Here is a 12,388-nt window from a genome sequence, read left to right as displayed (position 1 = left end):
CCCGCCCGATGCCAGCCTTGGAACCCCCCGTCCATCTTCCCCGGGACAAACCGGTGGTTACCCCTGATCGGGGACCACACCGATGCTCCCATTGCACCCCTGTGCCTTCTCCACTGGCCCCAGATCCTTAGTGTTGCCGCCACCGCCGGGCCTGTGGTGTATTTTGTCGGCGAGAGCGGCAGCGGTGCCGTTACCAACGCCCCCAGGCTCGTTCCTTTACAGGACGCCATCTCCATCCTCTTCCATGCCGCCCCCTCTCCCTCCATGACCCACTTGCGGATCATCGCCACGTTTGCTGCCCAGTAGTAACTCCCTAGGTTTGGCAAAGCCAACCCTCCTCGGTCCCTGTTGCGTTCCAAGAACCCTCTCCTAACCCTCGGGGTCTTATTTGCCCACACATACCCCATAATACTCCTACCTACTCTCTTGAAAAAGCCCTTGGTGATTACGATGGGGAGGCACTGAAACACGAACAAAAACCTCGGAAGGACCACCATTTTGACCGACTGCACCCTACCCGCCAACGAGAGCAGGAGCATGTCCCATCTTTTAAAATCCTCCTCCATTTGCTCCACCACCCTCGTCAAATTCAGTTTATGTAGGGCCCCCCAACTTCTGGCTATCTGGATCCCCAGATACCGAAAACTCCTCTCCGCCCTCCTCAAACTAGCCTTTTCCCCGTACTCGTAAGTCGGCCCTTGCGCCTTCCTCCACTGTGCCTCCACCTTGCCCGTGGTCAGCAGGTCAAACTCCGCCTGGAGCCGTCGCCTTTCCCCAAGTAATCTTTCCTCCGGGGCCTCTGCGTATCTCCTGTCCACTCGCAAGATCTCCCCCACTAACCTCTCCCTTTTCATTCCCTCGGTCTTCTCCCTATGAGCCCTGATGGAGATCAGCTCTCCCCTGATCAGTCTCCCGTACCACCCCCACTCGCACCTCCCCGTTGTCGTTGGCCTCCAAGTACCTTTCAATACACCCCCTCACCTTCCCACACACCACCTCATCAGCCAGCAGTCCCACATCCAGCCGCCATAGCGGGCGTTGGTCCCTCTCCTCTCCCAGCTCCAGTTCCACCCAGTGCGGGGCATGGTCCGAAATGGCTATGGCCGAATACTCCGTCCCCTCCACTCTCGGGATGAGCGCCCTGCCCAGAACAAAGAAATCTATCCGGGAGTAAGCCTCATGCACGTGGGAGAAAAAAGAAAATTCCCTGGCCTGCGGCCTTGCAAACCTCCATGGGTCCACTCCCCCCATCTGATCCATAAAACCCCTGAGCACCTTGGCCGCCGCCGGCCTCCTTCCCGTCCTTGATCTGGAGCGGTCCAGTGCTGGGTCCAGCACCGTATTGAAGTCCCCTCCCATTATCAGTCCTCCTACCTCCAGGTCCGGAATACGCCCAACATGCGCTTCATAAATCCAGCATCATCCCAGTTCGGGGCGTATACATTTACCAACACCACCCACGTCCCTTGCAACCTACCGCTCATCATCACATATCTCCCTCCATTATCCGCTACGATAGTCTTGGCCTCAAATGACATATGCTTTCCCACCAGAATTGCCACCCCTCTATTTTTTGCGTCCAATCCCGAGTGAAATACCTGTCCTACCCATCCCTTTCTTAACCTGACCTGGTCCGCCACCTTCAGGTGTGTCTCTTGGAGCATTGCCACGTCTGCCTTCAGTCCCTTCAAGTGCGCGAACACTCGGGCCCTCTTCACCGGCCCATTCAGGCCCCTCACGTTCCACGTTATCAGCCGGATTGGAGGGACTCTCACCCCCCCCCCCCCACGCCCCGCCGACTAGCCATCTCCTTTTCTGGGCCAGTCCCTTGTCCGCGTCTCCCTCACTCTCCAGTCCCCCAGCCGGGGGACCCCCGTCCCAGCCACCTCATGTGTCCCGTTCTCTTTCGGCCAGTGCAGCAGCAACCCATTTCCCCCCCGCTAGATCCCCGTCTAGCTTTTTTGCTCCCCCCATATCCCTCCCGTAAGTCAGCTGACCCCGGCTTCCCCGCCATCCCTTTGACCCCCCCCCCCCCGTGTGGGAATCTCCCAATCAATGTACATTCCTTTGTTCCCCTTCCCGCCTTTCTTGCCGCGCGCGGGAAAGACAACCCAGCACTTTCCAAAGCCTGCCCCGCCCCCCCATGGCGCAGCTCCTGTCGTGGCCTTGTCCCTCTCCCCCAGCCCATATAGCATTTCCTGCGCGTGGTTGACCCCCTATGTACAACAACCATCATACTTCACCCCTCAAACACCCCCTCCCACACAAACCCTCAATTAGAGTCCAATTTTCCAGCTAGTATAAAGGTCCACGCCTCTTTGGACGTTTCAAAGTAGTGGTGTTGGCCATTATGTGTAACCCACAGTCGCGCTGGCTGCAACATTCCAAATTTCACTCCTTTCCGATGCAGCACCGCTTTGGCCCGGTTGAAACCTGCTCTCCGCTTAGCGACCTCCGCGCTCCAGTCCGGGTATATTCTGATCTCCGCATTGTCACACTTGCTGCTCTGTTCCTTCTTGGCCCATTTCAGGACACTCTGTCCGTAAACCGGTGAAATCTCACCACCATCGCCCTTGGCGGCTCTTTTGCCTTGGGCTTCCTCGCTAGCACTCGGTGCGTCCCATCCAGCTCCAGCAATCCCGGGGGGGCCTCAACACCCATCAGCGTCCCGATCATTGTGCCCACATATGCCGCGGCGCCGGCCCCCTCCACTCCTTCTGGGAGACCCAGGATCCTCAAGTTGTTTCTCCTCGACCTGTTCTCCAGGTCTTCGAGTCTTCCCGCCCACGTCTTGTGCAGCGCCTCGTGCCGCTCCACTCTCTCCGCCAGGCCCACGAGCTCGTCGTCGTTCTCACTCACTTTTTCCTGGGTCTCCTGGATCTTCACCTCTTGGGCTTTCTGGGTTGCTCCAAGTCTTTCAATCATTGCCAGCATAGGCGCCACCATCTCCTTACGCAGCTCCTCGAAGCAGCGCTTGATGAACTCTTTCATCTCCTCGCTGTCCGTGGGCGCCGCCATTTTGCTTTTTTCTTCTCCCGCTGCTCCAGGGCTGATTTTTTCGCCGTTTCGCTGCGGGTCCGATCCATGCAGGTTAGTAGGGGACCGTTCTCCTTCCTTCGCCACGAGTTTTTTTTTAAAAAAAAGTGCCGTTGGGGCTCAGTTAGCGGGCCCAAAAGTCCGTTTTCGCGACATTGCCGAATCGCGCGGCTTAGCCCCCATCGCCGCAACCCTGAAGTCAGGATCTGGAAAACTGACATGTACGGGAGGAGTCCATTGTACAAAGCTCTGTATCATACCGATTTACCATGTTCATGTCTTGCTATGTGCGCTTTCTTTCTTTTTGTTATGTGGGGGGGGGGGGGGTTGTTTGTAAGGGTGAAAAATTGTGTTAAAATTCTTAATAAATATATATTTTTTTTAAAAAAGGGGGGAGCCAGTCGATGTGGCATAATTGGACTTTCAGATGGCGTTTGACAAAGTCCCACATAACAGACTATTGTGCAAAATTAAAGTACATGGGATTGGGGGAAGTGTATTGAGGTGGATAGAAAACTGGTTGGCAGAGAGGAAACAAAGATTAGGGATTAATGGGTCCTTTTCAAATTGGCAGGCAGTAATCAGTGGGGTACCACAGGGATCGGTGCTGGGACCCCAGCTATTCACAATACATATTAATGATTTGGATGAGGGAACAAAATGTAACATCTCAAAGTTTGCAGATGATACCAAGTTAGGTGGGAGGGTGAATTGTGACAAGGATGCAGGGATCCTACAGCAAGATCTGGACAGGTTGGGCGAGTGGGCAAATCAATGGCAGATGCAGTATAATTTGGATAAGTGTGAGGTTATTCACTTTGGAAGCAAAAACAGGAAGGCAGATTACTACCTGAATGGTTGTAAATTGGGAGAGGGGAGTGTGCACCTAGGTGTCCTTGTGGACCAGTCTCTGAAGGTAAGCATGCAGGTGGTAAAGAAGGCTAATGGTATGTTGACCTTCATTGCGAGAGTTTTCGAGTATAGAAGCAGGGATCTGTTGCTGGAATTGTACAGGACCTTGGTGAGGCCACACCTGGAGTATTATGTGGAGTTTTGGTCTCCTTCTCTGAGGAAGGATGTTCTTGCTCTCGAGGGAGTGCAGCGAAGGTTTACCAGACTGATTCCAGGGATGGCGGGACTGTCATATGAGGAGAGATTGACTAGGTTGGGATTGTTCTCGCTGGAGTTCAGAAGAATGAGGGGGGGATCTCATAGAGACATATAAAATTCTAACAGGACTAGACAGGGTAGATGTTACCAATGATGGGTGTATCCAGAACCAGGGGTCACAGTCTGAGGATTCGGGATAGACCATTTCAGACAGAGATAAGGAGACACTTCTTCACACAAAGAGCGGTGAGCCTGTGGAATTCATTACCACAGGAAGTAGTTGATGCTAAAACTTTGAATATATTCAAGAGGCGGCTGGATACAGCACTTGGGGAGAATGGGATCAAAGGCTATGGGGAGAAAGCAGGATTGGCCTGTTGAGTTGGATGATCAGCCATGATGGTGATGAATGGCGGAGCAGGCTCGAAAGGCCAAAAGGCCTCCTCCTGCTCCTCTCGTCTATGTACCTTCAGCCATGTTAAAAGGTGATGCCCAGGTTTTAACATTTTAGAAATTAGCCATGAGGATATTTTATAAAAAATCTATTGTGAGGAGTTAGCGCCGTTATAATATGGGCAAGGACTGCTTCAGTATCTGCGGAGTCGCGAATGGTGCTGAACATTGTGCGGTCATCAACATCCCCACTTCTGACGGAAGAAAGGTCATTGATGGAGCAGCTGAAGATGGCTGGGCCGAGGACACTACCTTGAGGAACTCCTGCAGTGATGACCTGGAGCTGAGATGATTGACTTCCAACCACCACAACCATCTTCCTTTGTGCCGGGTATGACCCTAACCAGCGGAGAGTTTCCCCCCCCCGATTCCCACTGACTCCAGTTTAGCTCGGGCTCTTTGATGCCACACTCGGTCAAACGCTGCCTTGATGTCGAGGGCAGTCGCTCTCACCATCACTGTGAGTTCAGCTCTTTTATCTATTTTTGGACCAAGGCTGTAATGAGGTCAGGAGCTAAGTGGCCCTGGCGGAACCCAAACTGAGCATCAGCAAGCAGCTTATTGCTGAGTAAGTGCCACTTGATAGCACTGTTGATGACTCCTTCCATCACTTTACTAATGATGGAGAGTAGATTGATGGGGCAGTAACTGGCCGGGTTGGATTAGTCCTACTTTTTGGGGACTGGATATAGCTGGGCAATTTTCCACATTCCTGGATAGATGTCAGTGTTGTAGCTGTACTGGAACAGCTTGACTAGAGGTGTGGCTAATTCTGGAGCACAAGTCTTCAGTAATATTGCTGGGGCGTCATCAGAGCCCTTGCAGCATTCCGTGGCATCGGCCATTTCCTGATATCAATTTGGCTGAAGACTGGCATCTGTGATGCTGGGGACCTCTGGAGAATCGTCCACTCGGCACTTCTGGCTGAAGATTGTTGCGAATACCTCAGCCTCGTCTTTGCACCGATGCGCTGGGCTCCCCCATTATTGGGGATGGGGAGATTTGTGGAGCCTCCTCCTCCAGGGAGTTGTTTAATTGTCCACCACCATTGCAGCGCTTCGATCTGATCCACTGGCTGTGGAATCGCTTAGCTCTGTCTATTAATTGCTGCTTATGCCGTTTGGCACACAAGTTGTCCCGTGTTGTAGCTTCACCAGGTTGACACCTCATTTTTCGGTGTGCCTGATGTTGCTCCCCTGCACTCTTCATTGAACCAGGGTTGGTCCCCTGGCTTGGTGGTAATGGTAGAGTGGGGGATATGCTGGGCCACGAGATTTCATATTGTGGCCGAGTACAATTCTGCTGCTATTGATGGCCCACAGCACCTCATGGATGCCCAGTCATTTACAGCCTACTAAAAGCTATTTATCTTTGAAAGTGAATTAGAAGCCTTGCAGATCAAAGGATTTTGTCACAAGCCTTGTTATGTGGTTCGGCTTTCTAGGAGGCCTAGGACACCCGTAACAGCTGCTGCTTTCAACACGTCTGTCTGAGGCAGCAGATGTAAAGGGCTAGCAAGTGAAAAAGCAATATTTCACGGTTTCTGCCTGGAATGCTCCTTAGACTGTTGGGGGGGGGGGGGGGGGATCTCTTTTTGGGCAGGAGATCTCTGTTTGGGTGGGAGATCTGTTTGGGAGGGGGATCTATGTTTGGGAGGGGGGTCTGTTTGTGCAGGGAATTTGTGTTTGTCGGGAGGGTGGTGGACACTGGTCTTTACCCCACCCCTCCTTCTTCTGAAATGTCACTCATCAAAGCTGAGCTGTTTGTGATTTTGAAAACTCACAAGAAGACCTCATTGCCGTAAGAGGAGTTTTTTTTTAAAAAATCCTTCACGGTATGTGGTCCTTGCTGGATCAGCCAGCAAGGGGAGGCAGTGGCGTAATAAAAAAATCTGGAACTAAAAGTCTAACGATGACCATGAAACGATTGTCGTAAAAACCCATCTGGTTCACTAATGTCCTTCAGAGAAGGAAATCTGCCGTCCTTACCTGGTCTGGCCTACATGTGACTCCAGATCCACAGCAATGTGGTTGATTCTTAAATGCCCTCAGGGATGGGCAATAAATGCTGACCCAGCCAGCGACGCCCACATCCCGTGAATGAATAAAAAAGCCAACATTTATTATCCATTCCTAATTGCCCTCATGGTGGCGAGCTGCTTTTCTGAACCATTTTGGTCCATGTGGTACAGGTACGCCCAAAGTGCTGATAAGGAGGTGGTTCCAGGACTTTCACCCAGCAAGTGAAGGAACGATGATTTATTTACAAGTCAGGGTGGTGTGTATCATGAACTTCAAGGTGGTGGGGTTCCCATGCATCTGCTGCCCTTGTCCTTCTCGATGGTAGTGGCCAGGGTCCCAGGACCCTGAGGAACTCCTGCAGTGATGTCCTAGGACTGAGATGATCGATCTCCAACCACCACAACCATCTTCCTTTGTGCCGGGTGTGACTCCAACCAGCGGAGAGTTTCCACCCCGATTCCCACGGACTCCAGTTTAGCTCAGGCTCCTCGATACCATGCTCGGTCAAATGCTGCCTTGATGTCAAGGGCAGTCACTCTCAGCTCGCCTCTGGCATTCAGCTCTTTTATCTCTGTTTGGACCCAAGGCTGAAACGAGGTCAGGAGCGGAGTGACCCTGGCCGGAACCCAAACTGAGCGCTCGTGCGCAGAATATTGCTGATCACTTTTCTCACGATCAGGAGTCTGCTGATGGGGTGGAAACTGACCGGGTTGGACTTCTCTTGTTTTATGTGCACAAGGCTATATTCCAGTGTGGGGTAGACAAAATGAAAATCACTTATTGTCACAAGTAGGCTTCAAATGAAGTTACTGTGAAAAGCCCCCAGTCGCCACATTCCGGCGCAGGTTCGGGGAGGCTGGTAGATGCCAGTAATTTAGCTCTACTGGAACAACCTGGACAGTTCCAAATCAATACCACTATCTCCAGTGAGAAACCCCAACAACCAGCAACCATTGTGGACCAGGGTCCCTCTAACCGCAACAAGCATTCGGGCTCTCTGAATATTTTTAATCTAAGTTAGGCAAGTTTTTAATATCGGATTGCCTGCAGAGTTTTACTTTCGTGAAGGAATGGATTGTGCATGCGCGGGTGTGTGTTTGCATCAGTCGGTAGTTGGACGCATTTGTACATTTTAAACGTTGTTAATTTCTGCGACGTCAAATCATTTTTTCCAATGTAGGAGCGATTTAGCGCGGCCAATCCACCTACCCTGCAAATCTTTGGGTTGGGTTCGGGGGGGGGGGGGGGCCAAACCCACGCAAACACGGGGAGAATGTGCAAACTCCACACGGACATGACCCAGAGCCGGGATCGAACCTGGGACCCTCGGCGCCGTGCTAACCACGGCACCACCGTGCTGCCCCTGCCTCTTTACCCGAGCGAGTTTTAATAAAACTCTTGTTGGGCAGCACGGCGGCGCAGTGGTTAGCACAGTTGCCTCTGGGCGCCGAGGTCCCAGGTTCGATCCCGGCTCTGGGTCACTGCCCGTGTGGAGTTTGCACATTCTCCCCGTGCTTGCGTGGGTTTCGCCCCCCCACAACCCAGAGGTGTGCAGGGTGGTTGGATTGGCCGCGCTAAATTGCCCCTGAATTGGAAAGAAAAAAGAATTGGGCACTCTAAATTCATTTTTTTTTTTAAAACTCTTGTTGACTTGGGAATCCGCTGGGCTGGTTTCTCATGCCGAGCTGAACCTGTTTAAATGTATATTCAATTGGCAACATCACCTCGTGTTTGAAATTCAGACTCTGTTATAAACATTGCTGGAGCAAAGAGAAATGGAACCTGTTCACCCTGTCAACCTCGTCCTGGCACACTCCACCTCCATTTCTCTGTTCGCTAAGCTCTTTGATTAACTGACAGCACCCATACCAGATAATGAAGATTTTGCTGTATTAATAGAATAGTACAGGGGGAATTTAACAGGACTTGTAAATCCCCCAGAGCTGACAATCTACACCCCAGAGTGTTGAAAGAGGTGGCTGCCGAGATCGCGGCGATTATCTTTAAAAATTCTAGAGATTCTGGAACGGTGCCTGTGGATTGGAAAGTGGCAATTGTGACCCCAATCCACGCTGAAAGAAAATTGAGGAACGTCAGACCGGTTAGCCTGACATCTGTAGCGGAGAACACGCTACAGTCTATTGTAAAGGATGTGATAACTGAACATTTAGAAAATAATGGTAGGATTGGTCAGTCAGCAAGGATTTCGAAAGGGAAATCGTGTTTGACAAATTTGTTGGGGTGTTTTTTGAGCCACTAGCGGAATAGACAAGGGGGAACCAGTGGATGTGACGCATTTGGATTTTCGGAAATCTTTAGATAAGATCCCACACTAGAGGGAAGTAAAACAAAATGAGGGAACATGGGATGGGGGTAATATCCTGGCTTGGATTGAGAACCGGCTAGTGGACAGAAAACAAGAGAGTGGGAACAAATGGGTTTAATAATATAATCTTTATTAGTGTCACAAGTAGGCTTACATTAACACTGCAATGAAGTTAGCGAAAATCCCCTCGTTGCCACCTGTTGGGGTACACCGAGGGAGAATTCAGAATGTCCAATTCACCTAACAAGCACGTCTTTCGTGATGTCTTTCCAGTTTGACAGGCTGTTGCTAGAGCGGTCCCACAAGGATGGGTGCTTGGGTCTCAGCCAGGAACAATCTATATCAATGATTTGGATGGGGGGGGAATTAAATGTAATATTTCCAAGCTGGCTGGTGACACAAAGCTTGGTGGGGATGTGAAAATGCAAAGAGGCTTCACGGGGATTTAGACAGTGTAAATGAATGGGCAAGAACACGGCAGATGGAATATAACGTGGAGAAATGTGAGGTTGTCTACCTTGGTACGAAAATCAGAATATTTCTCAAATGGTCAGAGGTTGGGAAGTGCTGATGTCAGTGAGAGCGAACGTGCAGAGCCAGCGAGCAATTAGGAAAGCAGGGGGTAAGCTGGCCTTTAATACAGCAGGAAGCTTTGCTGCAATTGGTTTCACAGCGCCAGGGTCCCAGGTTCGATTCCCCGCTGGGTCACTGTCTGTGCGGAGTCTGCACGTTCTCCCCCGTGTCTGCATGGGTTTTCTCTGGGTGCCTCCCACAGTTCAAAGACGTGCAGGTTAGGTGGACTGGCCACGATAAATTGCCCTTAGTGACCAAAAATGTTAGGAGGGGGTTGGGAGAGGGTGGAAGTGAGGGCTTAAGTGGGTCGGTGCAGACTTCTGCACGGTATGTTCTATGTATCTAGGACTGAGATGAGGAGGCAATTCTTCATTCAGGGTGGTGAATCTTTGGAATCCTGAAGCCCCGAGGGCAGCAGAAGCTCAGTCATAGAGTACGTTCAAGAGATCGATATATGAAAGATGTAGGATCTGGAAATGATGCAGGAAAATAGCAACGGTACAAGCTCAGTAATGATCAGGTGGAGCGATCTCGAGGGGCCGAATGGCCTACTCTCGCACATATTTCCTGTGTAACTGTGCTGTCTCTGCCCTGGTGGGAGAGCGTGCAGGGTTGGGTGTCTGCAAAAAGGTAACAGGCCCGACATGTCCCTCCACACACAGGCTGTCAGACCTGCTCAACATTCCCACATTCCGTTTTTTATTTTACAGGAAGTGTTTGGCGGGGGAGGGATGGTGGGACAGCACTAGGGGAGGGGTGGGTTTTGACTGAAGAGTGCCATGGGGAATGTGGTGGGACAGCAGTCGGGGCGAGGGGGAGTTTGACAGGACTGCACGGTGGGGAAGGGGTGTTTGTCGGGACAGCATTGTTGGGGTTGGGGGGCTTGATGGGACAACGCAGTAGATGGGTGGGTTTGTCGGGACAGAGCGGTGGGGGGGGGGGGTTGTTTGATGGGACAGGGTGGTATGGGGGGGGGGGGGGGGAAAGAGGGTGTGTCTGAGGGGACAGAGTGGTGGTGGGGGGGGAGAAGAGGGTGTGTCTGAGGGGACAGAGTGGTGGGGGGGGGGAAAGAGGGTGTGTCTGAGGGGACAGAGTGGTGGTTGGGGGGGGGGAAAGAGGGTGTGTCTGAGGGGACAGAGCGGTTGGGGGGGGGTTGTTTGATGGGACAGGGTGGTATGGGGGGGGGGAAAAAGAGGGTGCGTCTGAGGGGACAGAGTGGTGGTGGTGGGGGGGAAAGAGGGTGTGTCTGAGGGGACAGAACGGTGAGCGGTGAGGGGGGGGTTGTTTGACGGGACAGAGTGGTGGGGGTGGGAGAAAGAGGGTCTGTTTGACGGGATAGCGCGATGGGGCAGCGGGCGTGTTTGACGGGACAGGGTGGTGGTGGGGTTTGACGGGTCAGTACCAAGCTCAGGTATAACGTGGGGATTTTCACCTGCTTTTCCTTGCCTAGAATACAAGGCCTCTCCGAATTGCGATGGTTTGGGATTTGCTGAAAATGGGCCCCCGACTCCGGCAGAATCCACAAACTCGATGAAATGGCAACGGCGCAACAGCCGGCGATCCGGCAGGGACCATCGGCGATATTATCAGGAGCGCTGGAAGATGGAGTATCTGATGGACTACGACTGCCTGAGGCACGGACTGGTCTGCATGGTGTGTGGCAGCACCCTGGCCACACTCAAACTCAGCACCATCAAGAGGCACATCCAGCAGAAACACCAGGACACCATGCTGCTCACCCGCACCGAGAAGGAGGTGGTCATCGCCACCTGGATTGAACACCTCATGAACCACAGCTACCCACAGGAGAACTCCAATACCCTGGCACTGGAACCCACAGCAGTACACACCCATCTCGCCCCAGGTAGGTGGTGAAGGGGACACCTGACCTCGGTGTTGTTGGCTTTCTCAACTGGAGGGATCCATTTCGGGTTCCTTCACCCATTCCACTAGATCGTGCCTGCTCTGTACCCCAGCTACATTCCCCACCGTCTGCGTGGTTACCCCAAATACTCAGCACACAAACAGGCCATTCTGCCCAACTGATCAATGCCAGCTTGTATGTCCCACATCAGTGTTCTCTCTCAGATCACCCCATCATTATAGCTCCCACCCTGCGCGTCTCTCTCGTGCACCCCCTCCATGTTAGGTGTGTCTGTCTCTCTCTTTCTCTCCGTCCCTGTCTCTCTCTGTCTGTCATAAGAACGAGGAGCAGGAGTCAGCAATCTGGCCCCTCGAGCCTGCTCCGCCATGAGATCATGGCTGATCTTTTGTGGACTCAGCTCCACTTTCCGGCCCGAACACCATAACCCTTAATCCCTTTATTCTTCAAAAAACTATCTTTATCTTAACAACATTTAATGAATGAGCCTCGACTGCTTCACTGGGCAAGGAATTCCATAGATTCACAACCCTTTGGGTGAAGAAGTTCCTCCGAAACTCAGTCCTAAATCTACTTCCCCTTATTTTGAGGCTATGCCCCCTAGTTCTGCTTTCATCCGCCAGTGGAAACAGCCTGCCCGCATCTATCCTATCGATTCCCTTCATAATCTTATATGTTTCTATAAGATGCCCCCTCATCCTTCTAAATTCCAACGAGTACAGTCCCAGTCTACTCAACCTCTCCTCGTAATCCAACCCCTTCAGATCTGGGATCAACCTAGTGAATCTCCTCTGCACATCTTACAGCGCCAGTACGTCCTTTCTCAGGTAAGGAGACCAAAACTGAACACAATACTCCAGGTGTGGCCTCACTAACACCTTATACAATTGCAGCATAACCTCCCTAGTCTTAAACTCCATCCCTCCAGCAAAGAAGGACAAAATTCCATTTGCCTTCTTAATCACCTGTAAACTAACTTTTTGCGAC

The 12,388-nt window shown here is 51.9% G+C and overlaps 1 protein-coding gene across 1 annotated transcript in view; it reads left to right on the top strand.

Moving 5' to 3' along the window:
* The first annotated feature begins 11,661 nt into the window (after window positions 1–11,661).
* LOC140400181 (reticulon-3-like) overlaps window positions 11,662–12,388 on the top strand; it is an 88,895-nt gene continuing 88,168 nt past the window's right edge. Inside the window, exon 1 of the mRNA XM_072489648.1 lies at window positions 11,662–11,672. Coding sequence (XP_072345749.1) covers window positions 11,662–11,672 — 11 coding nt within the window. The remainder of the gene's footprint in view (window positions 11,673–12,388) is intronic.

The sequence above is a fragment of the Scyliorhinus torazame genome, chromosome 24, assembly GCF_047496885.1.
Source record: "Scyliorhinus torazame isolate Kashiwa2021f chromosome 24, sScyTor2.1, whole genome shotgun sequence".
In the NCBI taxonomy this organism is placed as follows: Eukaryota; Metazoa; Chordata; class Chondrichthyes; order Carcharhiniformes; family Scyliorhinidae; genus Scyliorhinus; species Scyliorhinus torazame.
This window is presented reverse-complemented; position numbering and strand designations above follow the sequence as displayed.